This window comes from Syzygium oleosum, unplaced genomic scaffold (assembly GCF_021117445.2).
Source record: "Syzygium oleosum isolate NSW1041296 unplaced genomic scaffold, Sole_v2.1 Sole_v2.06, whole genome shotgun sequence".
Taxonomy (NCBI): Eukaryota; Viridiplantae; Streptophyta; class Magnoliopsida; order Myrtales; family Myrtaceae; genus Syzygium; species Syzygium oleosum.
This window is the reverse complement of record NW_026607490.1, coordinates 10,285,814-10,301,564: the sequence shown is the minus strand read 5'-3', so window position 1 is coordinate 10,301,564 and position 15,751 is coordinate 10,285,814. Positions and strand designations below refer to the sequence as shown.

The 15,751-nt window shown below is 40.7% G+C and overlaps 1 protein-coding gene across 1 annotated transcript; it reads left to right on the top strand.

Moving 5' to 3' along the window:
- Positions 1-473: 473 nt before the first annotated feature.
- Positions 474-5,376, top strand: LOC115694381 (uncharacterized). The gene is made up of 7 exons (XM_030621508.2): positions 474-1,386; positions 1,524-1,610; positions 2,088-2,372; positions 3,175-3,345; positions 3,729-3,782; positions 4,583-4,729; positions 4,816-5,376. The coding sequence occupies exons 1-7, from the start codon at positions 1,150-1,152 to the stop codon at positions 5,191-5,193; spliced, it is 1,359 nt and encodes a 452-aa protein (XP_030477368.1). The 5' UTR covers positions 474-1,149; the 3' UTR covers positions 5,194-5,376.
- Positions 5,377-15,751: the final 10,375 nt, after the last annotated feature.

Below are 15,751 nucleotides of genomic sequence, written 5' to 3'. Positions count from 1 at the left end.
CGTATTTATTACAAATCAGACCACTTGTCAAACGACACCTGTTTCAAGAAATATCTTATGATTATTTCCTCGTGTGTCCTTTCAATCTGTACCAGCACTGTAAATGAATTGAATCCAATGCGGTAAATGTGTTCAAACGCCGATGATGATGGCGAGTTACGGCTCTCTTCTTCCACAGCATTCAATATGGTGTTTGAATTAGGACTAAATGCATGTGGAGGTACACTCTTCTTATTTTTTGGTCTTCTGTTCGTTCCCTGAAGGTGTTGACACATCATATTCACATTTGGCTACAAATACACCTACATTTTAGGTAGAGAAGGAGGAGAGATGTGGGGTCAGTGCCACGTGGCGTCGACCCAATGAGGGAGGGCATACAAATTGGGTGGTGCTATGGAGCTTTGGAGAGAGAAATAGGGTGGGAGAAAGCTTGAGCAGCAGTGAATGGAAAGACTGGGAAGGGAAGAAAAATGAGAGGGAGGAGAAAGTTTGAGAGAGAGAGAGAGAGAGAGAGGGAGAGGGAGTATTAATGGCAAAGTGTATGGTGGCAGATGCACACATTGAAGGAGTGCAATAAAAGGGTTGGGCTGTTGAAACTTGAATGAGTTGTGGGTAGGTTTGAGTTTTTATAATGCCTCCTCTCTTCTGATCTCTCTCGGAAACCCCAAAAGGGAAGAGCTTTGAACTCTCCGTCTCTCTTTCAATTTTCTTTTCTCATGGGTCTTTTGGGGTGCAACTCCAAAGCAAATGCACCCCAGGAACACAAAGTGATTGAACACAACACACACGTACTTAATATTGAATCAGATACTGCAGCAGGGAGGCAGTGATGGTCTTCTTTGGTTTAGCTGCATATCTTCATTTAATCTCAGCCCCCACCTTTCCTTCTCACCATTAACTCTCTCTCTCTCTCTCTCTCCCTCACAACACACACACACACACACACGAAGTGGGTTGGGTTGGGGTCATTTTCTTGGTATATATCCTTTTAATGGGTCTGTATAGGTGTTTGGAGTTGGTAGAGACAAAGGTGAATTTGGGTTTCTGCAGCAACCTGGTCTTGCTAGTAATGGCGGTATAGTTCTTGCGTTTCCTTTTCCTTTGTTGTCTCTCTCGCTCTCAGTGTTGTTTTCTTCCTCTTGGCACTGAATGAGATACACAAGGATAATGGGCGTCTTTCAAAGAAGGAACACACGTCTCCTTCCTCCTCCTCCTCCTCCTCATCTTCTTCTTCCTCTTCTTCTTGTGGGCCTCTATTTCTCCATCTTCCTCCAGACATCTTCCGCTCTAAATTACACCGACTATAGACAAGTTAGTAGCTTGAGATTACAGAGGATCCAGAGGCACCTGGACAAGATTAACAAGCCACCCGTCATGACCATTGAGGTATGTACTTCCATTTTCCTTCCTTTTTCTTTCTTTGATGATGAGCTTATTATTTGCTGATCAGCACTTGCATTTTTGCAGTACATATTTGACTTATTTTTCTTTTGTTGGTTGGTTAAACTTGTTGCAATTTGCAGAGCCCAGATGGAGATGTCATAGACTGTATCCACAAGAGAAGACAGCCAGCTTTGGATCACCCCCTTCTAAAGAATCACAAGATCCAGGTGCACCAGCAAAAACAATATTTCCTTCCTTTCTTTCTGTTCATTTACTTATTTTTACTACACATCTGCTCGAAACACTGGGCAAATGGAGAGAAATGCAAGCTTTTATATATTGCTCTTTTGGGGGAATATTAGTATATATTTCATAGCAAGTTGGACTTCTTCATGCGTTTCTAGCTGTTCATCCTACGTCAAGCTACCAAAATGCAGTTTGGTTTAGTGCAGCAAAATGTGAAAAAAAAATGGAAAATCTAGAGTAGTATATCAAAATCATCAATAATTTGAAGCTGCATATGTCAAAATAAATAAATAAATATATATATAGAGTCTTTGAAAAATATTTTAAACATATAGTTTGATATGCAAAATGAGAAAAGAGGGAAAAAGAAAGACTCCTTTTGATTCTTTTTTCATATCAGTTGTAGCTTTTACGTGAAGAAGAATAGTGACTGAATAAATATGATCTTGGGGCAACAGAAAGTGCCACCAGAAATGCCCCAGAGGAGATCCACCATGGGCAAACCGGACGACGCTACCTCGGCCCCGAGCAACGGCGGCGAAGCCGCAGCAAAGGGCGCATGGCAGACGTGGCACCGGAACGGCACGCGGTGCCCAAGGGGCACAGTCCCGGTGCGGCGCAGCACGGCGCACGACGTGCTGAGGGCCAAGTCCCTGTTCGACTTCGGCAAGAAGCAGCGCGCACTGGCCCTCGCGCGGCGGCAGCCCGACGCCCCGGATGTAGTCAGCGGGAATGGCCACGAGGTACACCGCACCACACCCCGCCCTCTCTCTCGCCCTCGCTCTCTCTCTCTGTTCAAAGTGCACCGACTTTTCCTTTTCGCAACTTACTATTAGAACATCGATTCATACAAATTGGTAAACACAATTTTGTTCCTGCCATACAATTCAATTGGAGATAGATCAATACCACAATGTGCATATCACACATAATTTCTGACTTCTCCAGGCATTCAATAGGATCTTGGTCAGGGTTGAGCGTGAGAGTGACGTGACCACAAGAACTTGTTCACCATCTTGTCCCAGTCGAAAAGCTTAGTAAAATCGAATCCCAAAAAAAAAAAAAGGGCTTAGTAAAAATTAGAATTTTAATTAAAAAAATATATGCCTTGAATTTTGTAGTAATAATTAGGTAAGTGGGAGGAAGCGGATCATGTCACATTTATTTCAGTGGGATCCCAATCGATTCGGGTGATGTTTCTTAACTCCCAATTTAAGGCTCCTATGCTCATAATACGACAACATGGTATCATGTCCTTTTCATTTGTTTTTCTCAACACACACCTCCAAAAAGATATTTATCGTTTTCCTAAGTTTAATTAAATATATCGACACGTAAATATCAACCGGCCCTATCGAGTCGACTCGAGCCGAATCAACAGATCTTAATCCGATCCCGAGCCGGCGTGATCGAAAGCTTGTAATGTGATCTCTTTTTCCGCGGGATTTCATCGGCTTTTCTTGATACGTGATTGGCTTGATCCGGGCATCGTGATTGATCTTTTGGTTTTTGGGGGTTTTGGTTTGGGGTTGCACGAACGGGCAGCATGCGATCGCGTACACGGGATCGACGCAGGAGGTGTACGGGGCGAGGGCGACGATAAACGTGTGGGACCCGTCGATCGAGGAGGTCAACGAGTTCAGCCTATCACAGATCTGGGTACTCTCCGGATCATTCGACGGCTCTGATCTCAACAGCATCGAGGCCGGATGGCAGGTTCCTCCTTCCTTCTCCCTGCGCTCCCCCGCACCCAATCCCCACCCCCACCTCCCCACCTCCCCACTTTTTTTTTATATTTTATTTGTTTTTTCCCACCCATTTAATATTTAGAGAAAGTTTGACCCCAAAAAAAATATGTATATATAGAGAAAAGAGAAAAGGAAGAGGAGGAGGAGGAGAAGAAGAATCTTCATTCATTCCGAGAATATCGTCTTCCAAAGTTAGAAAAAAATTGTATATATTAAACCCCAATTTCCTCACATATCTTGAATTTTAAAAAAGGGAATTAAATAAAATAAAATAAAATAAATTATTGCTTTGCTTTTTTTAATTATGCTTAGAGTTAATTTTTCTAAAGCTTTGATTGTTCTACTAGTCAGGTCAGTCCAGAGCTCTACGGTGACAACCGGCCTAGACTATTCACGTATTGGACGGTCAGCTCTCTCTCTCTCTCTACTGTCGAGCTTTGCATTCAATTCGGTTTTTTTTTATTATATGAGAATAGCCAGTTAATCCACATTTTTTTAATGAAAGAATATTAAAATTTATATATGCATGCATTACACCTATAGTTCAGCCGACAATTGCGCGCACAAATGGGGGAGGCGCCATATAGAGTCAAAAGTCAAACTTCAAACTTCAACCTTCATTGGTCGATGAGACAATTTCTAAAAAAAAAAACTATACTATTTTAAAATAATTTATACATTATAATCAATCCATAAATAAAACAAATTAAATAAGACGGAAAATCTAAGCATAAACAACAACCATGAAAGAGACGGCCACGTGGCACTGTTTGGAATTAGGGCAATAAACCCCCACGTGCCAAACATTACTTCAGATCCATTCCCAAAAATCTCTTTGTCACGTGCACAGATCGTTGCGTGCCGAACACTGCATGATTTTCCCCCTATTTATGACGTCATCATCCGAAGAATAGTTCGTGTTATTTTTGGACCAACGCTAATTTATTTTTCCATTAAAAGGGTCCAAGTTGATTTGACTTCTTTTTTTATTTTTAAAATACTCATTAAAATTAGGAAATAATTTATAGGTGATGATGGTTCAAGTTTCAGTTTTCACAAGAAAGTGACGGATTCGCCGCCATATCATCAACTTTCATTTTGCATGCATGCATGGCGAGATCTTTTGCAATTCCAAAAAAATAAATTAAAAATAATCGGACGAATTATCGAGAGGTGGTGGTTTTTATGGAATCTCGATTCGACAGAGCGACTCGTACCAGGCGACGGGGTGCTACAACCTGCTGTGCGCGGGGTTCGTGCAGACGAACAGCAGGATCGCGATCGGGGCGGCGATCTCGCCGGTCTCGACGTTCTCCGGCAGCCAGTTCGACATCACCATCCTCATTTGGAAGGTTCGATTTTCGTCTCGTGTTTTTTTTCCCATTTCGATCTTTTTACATTATATGGTCGACCAACATTGTGAAGTATTGATTTTTAGGATCCAAAGCTGGGGAACTGGTGGATGGGCTTCGGGGACAACACGCTGGTGGGGTACTGGCCGACGGAGCTGTTCACGCACCTGGCTGACCGCGCGACGATGGTGGAGTGGGGCGGCGAGGTGGTGAACTCGCGGCCCGACGGTGGCCACACCGCCACCCAAATGGGGTCGGGCCGGTTCGCCGAGGACGGGTTCGGCAAGGCCGGGTACTTCCGCAACCTCGAGGTCGTCGACGCTGACAACAGCCTCAGCTCGGCCCAGGGCATCTCCACCCTGGCCGAGAACACCAACTGCTACAACATTAAGAGCTCCTACAGCAACGAGTGGGGCACGTATTTCTACTTCGGCGGGCCCGGGAAAAACCCGCAATGCCCATGACCCGACCCGTGTAAAATATTTTTGTGATCATCGTGATTAATCGGGCTTAGATAAAAAATTTGATCACTGGTCGTATTAATTAGTAGTGAAAGCGAAATCGATTAGTCTCTCCCAGCTTCCTTGTCTAATGTAATTCTTTGATTATGTAATTAATTAAGCAATTTCGCGCTATTTTCCGCTAAATTTCCCAGCCCCTCAAAGATTTTTTTCCGCTCGCCCCCACCTTCGTTTTTGCTACTTTAATCGAGTTATGTTTGGCCCGAGCAACGGCACGATGACAAAACATCGAGAAGACTACTTGAAGTTTGGTTAAGTCTGATTAATTAGAGCTAAGTATAAACTATAAAGCAATCTCTCACATATTAAGCATTTCCCTAAGCTCAAGATTATACTTCAGTTAACTTAATCTCCAACTCCTAATGGGTTTGTTCAAGACGACGAAATGAATCTATTAACCCCACTTGATTAATCAATTACGGGACAAATCCATAGCGAACCTTCTTTTTAGCTTAATTGAAAGCATCGTTCCCTCAATTTCGCCACATCCACGGTGGTGATTCCTAATGGCAATTGGCCGAAATGACTAATTAGAATTTCGCGTAAAGGTTTGAGGCAACAATAGCAAAAATTAGAAAGTTATAATAGAATTGACATCCGTAACATGTTTAGAACCGAATTGGTAATTTTCTCGTGTACGTTTGGAGCAACAATTGGTGTTGTTTATCTCGAGAATATAGTTGATTTAACTTAATCTTGAATAGCTAATGGGCTTGTGCTTGTTCTGTACACTATAGCAAATAAATGCTCCATTTGTTTTGCGGAAAATATTTTTTTTTCATTTTCCGGCATTTGGTTCGCTTAGAAAAATGAGTTAATGGAAAACCTATGTTTAAATTCTAGAAAATAATTTCCTCTTTGAAAAATCGAAAAACATTTTTCAAAACGTGACAGGATATCGGCGCTTAGACCCGAAACTCTATGCTTGGACATGAAAACCCCAGCATCGGTTCTTGGGTCCTTAGTGTTTTGGGACAGGTCTCCAGAGCCTGGGCCCGGGTACATCGAGGCCAAGCTCAAAGCCCTGGTGCCTATGCCTGATGCTCGCACCTGAGCCCAGGTGCATAAAGGCCATGCTTGGATCCTTGATGCTCGAGCTCTAGTCCCCGGCTAAATTTGTGTTTCTTCAAGTCTTTACTCCCTCCATTGTTAGGGTATGCAAAACGGACCGCTCAAATTAAGAACCAGGTTTTTCTTTCGAGTTGGGGTTATAAACCCAAAAATTCCTCCGCAAAACCTTAAAACCCTAAATGCCCGAAAGCCCCTCTCCCTGCTCTCCCTCTCCCTCTCCCTCTTTTTGCTCTCTCTCTCCCTCTCCCTCTCCCTGTTCTTGTTGTTCTCTCTGTTCTCAATCTCTCGCCTTCTATGGACCCGAACCAAATAGGAGCTATCTTCGGCGGGGCGTACTATACCCTTTTTGACCACAACCATCTGCTCATTCTTCAATACTTCGGCCCTAATTCTCATGTCGATTTCGACACCATTCTTTTTGCTTCTTCCTTGGCCTCACCGGCCTTGGGTGTGTTGGAGCTAACAATACAACTTAGAAGGGGGGTGAATAGGTTGTTTAAGAACTATGAAACACATTTGCTGAATATAACAAGTTCAACTTAAAACATTAGTAGAAACAGTTTGTAGAAATCAAGTGCATGCTATTGTTTAATAAATCGTAATAATAATGATCAAGCTGTCACGACCTAAATTTCTCAGGCTAATAGATTATTAAGACTAAGCCTAACTCGGGCCCTCCCAAGCCCTACCAATTCGCAACTCAGGGTTTAAGTTTTTAACATACAAAAGTTTTCATGCTTGGAGTCGCCACTAATTTATTTGTGGTAGGTCGATTAGAAACCTAAATAAAACATAGGGAGATATGTTTTATTCCTACGAACCAGAGATTCTAAGCTCGAGGACTTGATTACGCTAGATCTAATCTAACGCTCTTTCGGTACCTTTTCTTTTCAAAAAATATTTATGCAGGTAGTCTGGATCCATTTTATTACCTAGTCACTAACATGTGAGGTATTCATGCGGGTGCGCAAACCACCAATTTAACACCCAAGAAAGCAATAAATAGATTGCAAGATTAGGAGAATGACGTACCTTAATACAACGCAAGCATCTACATTGTTAGTAGAAAATCATATAGACAATCCCACCATGATTTCTAATTAACAAAACAAAGCACTCGAGGTGTTCTTTAGGGTCTGCGCTTTATTAAAATCCAAACTAATCTATATGCAATGACGTGCAAAAAATGACATGCGATTAATGCAACCTAGCATGCGAACTATATGTCATGCGACGACGTGACCTAATTTTAATGACGGACAAATGATTTATTTTTTTGTAATTTTCTCATAAAATTCGGAATACAAAAATGTCTAAATTAACTTGCAATCTATCTTAATCTGTCATAAAGCGACTCATTTTTTTGGGATTTTCATGGAAATTCGAAATCTAAATATCCTAAATAATCCACAAAGATTAAAACAATTTCTAATTTAAACTAGGAAATATGCTACTCTAAATCCCAATTTAAATCAAATAATTATCTTGCTCTCTTGGATATATTTAGGATTCTTTAAGCATGCAAACTTTTAATTTAAATTCTAACTAACATATTTTTGGATTTTCTTTATTTAAAAAAAGAAAGCATTCAAATAAAGATAACAACCGCACTCAAACAATCCACTCAATCTGCAAGATTATTCTTATCAAATTTGGATTAGGAAAAGATATCAAACTAATGGTCATATTTATAGGGTTATAGATATCAACGGAGAGTTGATTATTTGAATTTGGAAAGCGAATAAAATCTATTATTGTATCCAAGTGATTATGGATAAGATAACGATTTTCCGTATCGCCGCGTATCGTACCTTAGGGATAAGGTCGGATAGTCGTCCAGATACGTTGCTAAATTAGGAAAAATTCCTAATTTTGAGTATTTTAGAACGTTGCGGACAAAGCAAGCATTATCCTAAGGTATCTAGTCAATCACGTAATTCAATCTGCAAAACAGAAATACAGGCCGGGACGGTGTAGGGACGCCACAGCCATGAAAGCGACAGGGAACACCGGGATTGATCGGGGATGGCGTCAGGTGGTAAAGCAAGGACCGTTCGCGGGAGTTGCTGGTCTCAGCGTTGTCACGGTTCCTTGGACTTGCGAATGGAACTTGATGATGGAGAGCGACGGATGCGTTCTTGATTTGCACTTGTCACGTTGCTCGCTCAAACCGAAATCTCCAATTGCTACCTTTTTTGTTGCCTTTTCTTCTTTGGAATTCCTTGCTTCAGATCACGTGGCCATGAATTTCTTTGACTTCATGCTCCTGACCTTGGCCGACAGGTGGTGATAACGGAACAAAATCCACTCCTTGGACTCACGGCCTTCAACCTTCAGCTTGGATAAATCAGTTTTCCGATGATGCTTGCTGGTTGGAGACACGAGCGATCGGACTGGACGTAGCGGCGAGAGGTGGGTGTCGAACTCAGGGACGGCAGCAGATCGGAGAGGCCACAGGCAGCGGCGTTGGGTGCAGAGGTGGTGGCAGCGAGGTGGCGCAGTGAAGGCGATGTGGTCGCGAGGCAACGCGACGGTGAGGCGGGCGCGGGCGAACGACTCTCTATCTTACTCTTGCTCTTGCTCACGTGTCTCTCGTGCTATCAGGAATTGTATTCTGGAAATTATGAGAACCCCCTTGATTGAGGGGTATAATCACATATTTATATCGCAATCCTAAGTTAATTGACCGGGCTTCCTAGTCCTAATGGGCTTAGGCTTAGGCTTTTATCCTTTAATTTTTATTTAATTCCAAATAGGCAGAATTAATTTGGGATTTTCTCTAATTAAGCTTGATGGGCTGATTTAAGCTCAAATTAAGACAACCAAGGCCTTTTAGACTTGTGATTTTCAGCCCCTGTCTTCCGAGCGAGACGAGCTTTGTTCGGTACTCGAGCTTGATTTATGCAATGGATTTTCAATTTACTCACTGCCGCCGGTCCGATGTTGTATGCAATTAAACTATATGATCCTAAACTATATGCTATGCGATTTTGATATTTTTGTTTAGAGGTTAAAATTTAATCCCTAATTTTCTATGCAATTAATCACTAAATGGTTAGTCAAAATTTAGGTATCAATACAAGTAATGCTAATACTGAAGAAATAGAAGATTTGTAAATAGATATATAGTGGTTTGGCTTTATCCCCAAGTCTACATCCACTCTCGAGACTAACATCCACAACAAGGCTGAAATCCACTAGTAATCTTCAAGAGAAGTTACAATCAGTAAGTACCGTCTTTCCAATAGATCACACTATCAAAATTCATGTATTGCTATTACATCTGGTACACTTCCTCTTATCACTGATTACAAATAGTAGCATCACACAGACATTGAGATCAGGAAACAACAACTAACAACAAAAACAGAACAAAGAAGAAGACTTAAAGCACAAGACTCATCCTGTTCGGTTCCACCCCACCTAATTACTTCTCTTGGACTCAATATATAGCCAACCATCTTCATATGAACGTTGCCCATCGAAATCCTCAAGTATCTATTGGTTCTAGCCGTTGCCAGCAATAGACCGTTGCCAACAGCAAACCGTTGCTAAAGATCGTCAGAACGGCTCTCTAACAGTGGTTGTTCCAAAGCAGTATCAATGTACTTTAGTCAAACTTGCTCATAAATGTCACAACTACTCCTGATCAACTTTGGTGATCTTTCTCTGAATTCCAAGCCTTTGTAACAGCTATAATCTCGAACATCCTCACATGGATATTCAAACATCACCAATGACACGATGTCTCAACCTCGATATAAACATCATCAATCAGCTGATCTTTAGGTCCGTTAGTGCTGTTCGCTAGTAAACGTACATGGACATCTTGCGATTTTCTCCCAATGAATCACACCATGGATATCACCTAGTCCTTAAAAATCATCACAATCTTCACCTCATCTATATGAGACAGCTACTTTCACCCGATATCGATACTGATCTTCCTGGTCCATTCAAGCTTATCGGTAATTTCGACTCTATCAAGTTGTTCATTTTCATGGTCCCTCCAAGTTTTACCAAACATCCTCATTCTAGACTTGTTCACTATCACTAGGTCCATCTAACTGTTCACCCGATCTTTGTACCTCTAAGCCATCACGACCATCGCCGTTCTTCTCGGCTTGTTCACCCTCGATCAAGGTCCTTCCACATGTTCACCTTATCTGAAGATCCTTCCAGCTTGTAGACATCTTCAACTACCAAATGTCTTGTTCACCTTATATATCAACAATGCTTTCTAGACAGTGGCAGAACATTCCTCATATTCGAATATTTTGGTGCTGTTTATGACAAACATATGCATTTTGGCTTGTGCATATATCGCTTAGTACTACTCAAACAATACACACATTAGTTAGCAAAATATTTTCTATTTCATTTTCAAGTTTAAGCAAAATACTGGAAAATATTGTCATTTTCCACGAACCAAATGAGCCAAAATTATAGTGCCTAGCTCAAATTATACTTATGACCCAAATAAAAAAAAAGAAGCTTGCAATATCATATTAGACCCTCTTTCCATAATATCTTCAAAGTCCAATTCATACAAAGAACTGCCCATAAAGAAATTAAAAATAAAATCAGACTAAATTCGTATTTCTACAAGTCTTTACTCCCTCCATCGTTAGGGTGTGTAAAACGAACAATCCAAACCAGGAACCGGGTTTTTTCTTTCAGGTCGGGTTATAAACCCAAAAATTCCTCTACAAAACCCTAAAGCCCTAAATGCCCGAAAGCCTCTCCCTCTCCTTACTCTCACTCTCCCTCTCCCTGTTCTTATTCTTCTCGCTGTTCTCGATCTCTCACCCTCTACGGATCCGAACCAAATAGGAGCTTCCTTCGGCGAGGTGTAATATACCATTTTCGACCACAACCATAAGCTCATTCTTCAATACTTCAGCCCTAATTCTCATGTCGATTTCAACACCATTCTTTTTGGTTCTTCCTCGGCCTCACTGGCCTTGGGTGAGCTTGTCCCTCACCTGTGGCCGGTGATCAGCCAAGGAAGAAGCAAAAAGAAAAGGAAATAAAAAAAATGAAAAAAAAACGAATTTTGGTAATTTTTTCTAGGAAAATCAAATTGGATTAATAAAACCAAACGGCGGAAAATATTTTCTATTTCATTTTCAAGTTTAAGCAAAACACTAGAAAATATTATCATTTTTCACGAAATAAACGAGCCAAAATTATAGTGCCTAGCTCAAATTTTATTTATGTCCCAAATAAAAAAAGAAGCTTGCAATACCATATTAGACCCTCTTTCCATAATATCTTCCAAGTCCAATTCATACAAAGAACACACTAATCATAAAAGAAATCAAAAAAATAAAATCCGACTAAATACGTGTTTCTTCAAGTCTTTACTCCCCCATCGTTAGGGTGTGCAAAATGGACCGCCAAAATCAGGAGCCGGGTTTTTCTTTCGGGTCGAAGTTATAAACCCAAAAATTCTTTCGCAAAACCCTAAAACCTTAAATGGCCGAAACCCCCTCTCCCTACTCGCCCTCGCCCTCTATCTCTCTCCCTATACTCGTTGTTCTGGATCTCTCGCCCTTCATGGATCCGAACCGAATAGGAGCTTTCTTCAGTGGGGTGTACTATACCTTTTTCGACCACAACCGTCGGCTCATTCTTCAATACTTCTACCCTAATTCTCATGTCGATTTCGACATCATTCTTTTTGCTTCTTCCTCGGCCTCACTGGCCTAGGGCGAGCTTGTCCCTCGCCTGTGGCCGGTGATCGGCCAAGGAAGAAGCAAAAAGAAAAAGAAAGAAAAAAAAATGAAAAAAATCCAATTTTGGTAATTTTTTCTAGGAAAATCAAATTAGAATAATAAAACCAAACGGCGGAAAATATTTTCTATTTCATTTTCAAGTTTAAGCAAAACACTAGAAAATATTATCATTTTTCACGAAATAAACGAGCCAAAATTATAGTGCCTAGCTCAAATTTTATTTATGTCCCAAATAAAAAAAAGAGGCTTGCAATACCATATTAGACCCTCTTTCCATAATATCTTCCAAGTCCAATTCATACAAAGAACACACTAGTCATAAAAGAAATTAAAAAAATAAAATCCGACTAAATACGTGTTTCTTCAGGTCTTTACTCCCCCCATCGTTAGGGTGTGTAAAATGGACCGCCAAAATCAGGAACCGAGTTTTTCTTTCGGGTCGAAGTTATAAACCCAAAAATTCTTTCGCAAAACCCTAAAACCTTAAATGGCCGAAACCCCCTCTCCCTACTCTCTGTCTCCCTCGCCCTCGCCCTCTATCTCTCTCCCTATACTCGTTGTTCTCGATCTCTCGCCCTTTATGGATCCGAACCAAATAGGAGCTTTCTTCAGCGGGGTGTACTATACCTTTTTCGACCACAACCGTCAGCTCATTCTTCAATACTTCGACCCTAATTCTCATGTCGATTTCGACACCATTCTTTTTGCTTCTTCCTCGGCCTCACTGGCCTAGGGCGAGCTTGTCCCTCGCCTGTGGCCGGTGATCGGCCAAGGAAGAAGCAAAAAGAAAATGAAAGAAAAAAAAAATGAAAAAAATCCAATTTTGGTAATTTTTTCAAGGAAAATCAAATTAGATTAATAAAACCAAACGGCGGAAAATATTTTCTATTTCACTTTCAAGTTTAAGCAAAACACTAGAAAATATTATCATTTTTCACGAAATAAACGAGCCAAAATTATAGTGCCTAGCTCAAATTTTATTTATGTCCCAAGTAAAAAAAGAAGCTTGCAATACCATATTAGAGCCTCTTTCCATAATATCTTTCAAGTCCAATTCATACAAAAAACACACTAATCATAAAAGAAATGAAAAAAAAAAATCCGACTAAATACGTGCTTCTTCAAGTCTTTACTCCCCCCATCGTTAGGGTGTGCAAAATGGACCGCCAAAATCAGGAACCGGGTTTTTCTTTCGGGTCGAAGTTATAAACCCAAAAATTATTTCGCAAAACCCTAAAACCTTAAATGGCCGAAACCCCCTCTCCCTACTCGCCCTCACCCTCGCCCTCTATCTCTCTCCCTATACTCGTTGTTCTGGATCTCTCGCCCTTTATGGATCCGAACCAAATAGGAGCTTTCTTCAGCGGGGTGTACTATACCTTTTTCGACCACAACCGTCAGCTCATTCTTCAATACTTCGACCCTAATTCTCATGTCGATTTCGACACCATTCTTTTTGCTTCTTCCTCGTCCTCACTAGCCTAGGGCGAGCTTGTCCCTCGCCTGTGGCCGGTGATCGGCCAAGGAATAAGCAAAAAAAAATGAAAGAAAAAAAAATGAAAAAAATCCAATTTTGGTAATTTTTCTAGGAAAATCAAATTAGATTAATAAAACCAAACGGCGGAAAATATTTTCTATTTCATTTTCAAGTTTAAGCAAAACACTAGAAAATATTATCATTTTTCAAGAAATAAACGAGCCAAAATTATAGTGCCTAGCTCAAATTTTATTTATGTCCCAAATAAAAAAAGAAGCTTGCAATACCATATCAGACCCTCTTTCCATAATATCTTCCAAGTCCAATTCATACAAAGAACACACTAATCATAAAAGAAATTAAAAAAATAAAATCCGACTAAATACGTGTTTCTTCAAGTCTTTACTCCCCCCATCGTTAGGGTGTGCAAAATGGATCGCCAAAATCAGGAACCGGGTTTTTCTTTCGGGTCGAAGTTATAAACCCAAAAATTCTTTCGCAAAACCCTAAAACCTTAAATGGCCGAAACCCCCTCTCCCTACTCTCTCTCTCCCTCGCCCTCGCCCTCGCGCTCGCCCTCTATCTCTCTCCCTATACTCGTTGTTCTCGATCTCTCGCCCTTTATGGATCTGAACCAAATAGGAGCTTTCTTCAGCGGGGTGTACTATACCTTGTTCGACCACAACCGTCAGCTCATTCTTCAATACTTCGACCATAATTCTCATGTCGATTTCGACACCATTCTTTTTACTTCTTCCTCGGCCTCACTTGCCTAGGTCGAGCTTTTCCCTCGCCTGTGGCCGGTGATCGGCCAAGGAAGAAGCAAAAAGAAAAAGAAAGAAAAAAAAATGAAAAAATTCGAATTTTGGTAATTTGTTCTAGGAAAATCAAATTAGATTAGTAAAATCAAACGGCGGAAAATATTTTCTAATTCATTTTCAAGTTTAAGCAAAACACTAGAAAATATTATCATTTTTTACGAAATAAACGAGCCAAAATTATAGTGCCTAGCTCAAATTTTATTTATGTCCCAAATAAAAAAAGAAGCTTGCAATACCATATTAGACCCTCTTTCCATAATATCTTCCAAGTCCAATTCATACAAAGAACACGCTATTCATAAAAGAAATTATAAAAAAAATCCGACTAAATACGTGTTTCTTCAAGTCTTTACTCCCCCCATCGTTAGGGTATGCAAAATAGACCGCCAAAATCAGGAACCGGGTTTTTCTTTCGGATCGAAGTTATAAACCCAAAAATTCTTTCGCAAAACCCTAAAACCTTAAATGGCCGAAACCCCCTCTCCGTACTCGCCCTCGCCCTCGCCCTCGCCCTCTATCTTTCTCCCTATACTCGTTGTTCTGGATCTCTCGCCCTCTATGGATCCGAGAGCTTTCTTCAGCGGGGTGTACTATACCTTTTTCGACCACAACCGTCAGCTCATTCTTCAATACTTCGACCCAATTCTCATGTCGATTTCGACACCATTCTTTTTGCTTCTTCCTCGGCCTCACTGGCCTAGGGCGAGCTTGTCCCTCACTTGTGGCCGGTGATCGGCCAAGGAAGAAGCAAAAAGAAAAAGAAAGAAAAAAAAATGAAAAAAATCGAATTTTGGTAATTTTTTCTAGGAAAATAAAATTAGATTAATAAAACCAAACGGCGGAAAATATTTTCTATTTCATTTTCAAGTTTAAGCAAAACACTAGAAAATATTATCATTTTTCATGAAATAAACGAGCCAAAATTATAGTGCCTAGCTCAAATTTTATTTATGTCCCAAATAAAAAAAGAAACTTGCAATACCATATTAGACCCTCTTTCCATAATATCTTCCAAGTCCAATTCATACAAAGAACACACTAATCATAAAGAAACTAAAAAAATAAAATCCGACTAAATACGTGTTTCATCAAGTCTTTACTCCCCCCATCGTTAGGGTGTGCAAAATGGACCGCCAAAATCAGGAACCGGGTTTTTCTTTCGGGTCGAAGTTATAAACCCAAAAATTCTTTCGCAAAACCCTAAAATCTTAAATGGCCGAAACCCCCTCTCCCTACTCGCCCTCGCCCTCGCCCTCGTCCTCGCCCTCGCCCTCGCCCTCCCCCTCTATCTCTCTCCCTATACTCGTTGTTCTCGATCTCTCGCCCTTTATGGATCTGAACCAAATAGGAGCTTTCTTCAGCGGGGTGTACTATACCTTTTTCGACCACAACCG

Excerpts from the sequence above, each read along its gene's own strand:
- LOC115694381 (XM_030621508.2), top strand. The coding sequence starts at position 1,150 with ATGAGATACACAAGGATAATGGGCGTCTTTCAAAGAAGGAACACACGT. Across the intron at positions 1,387-1,523 it reads CACCCGTCATGACCATTGAG|AGCCCAGATGGAGATGTCAT; the intron begins GTATGTACTTCC and ends TGCAATTTGCAG. Across the intron at positions 2,373-3,174 it reads TCAGCGGGAATGGCCACGAG|CATGCGATCGCGTACACGGG; the intron begins GTACACCGCACC and ends ACGAACGGGCAG.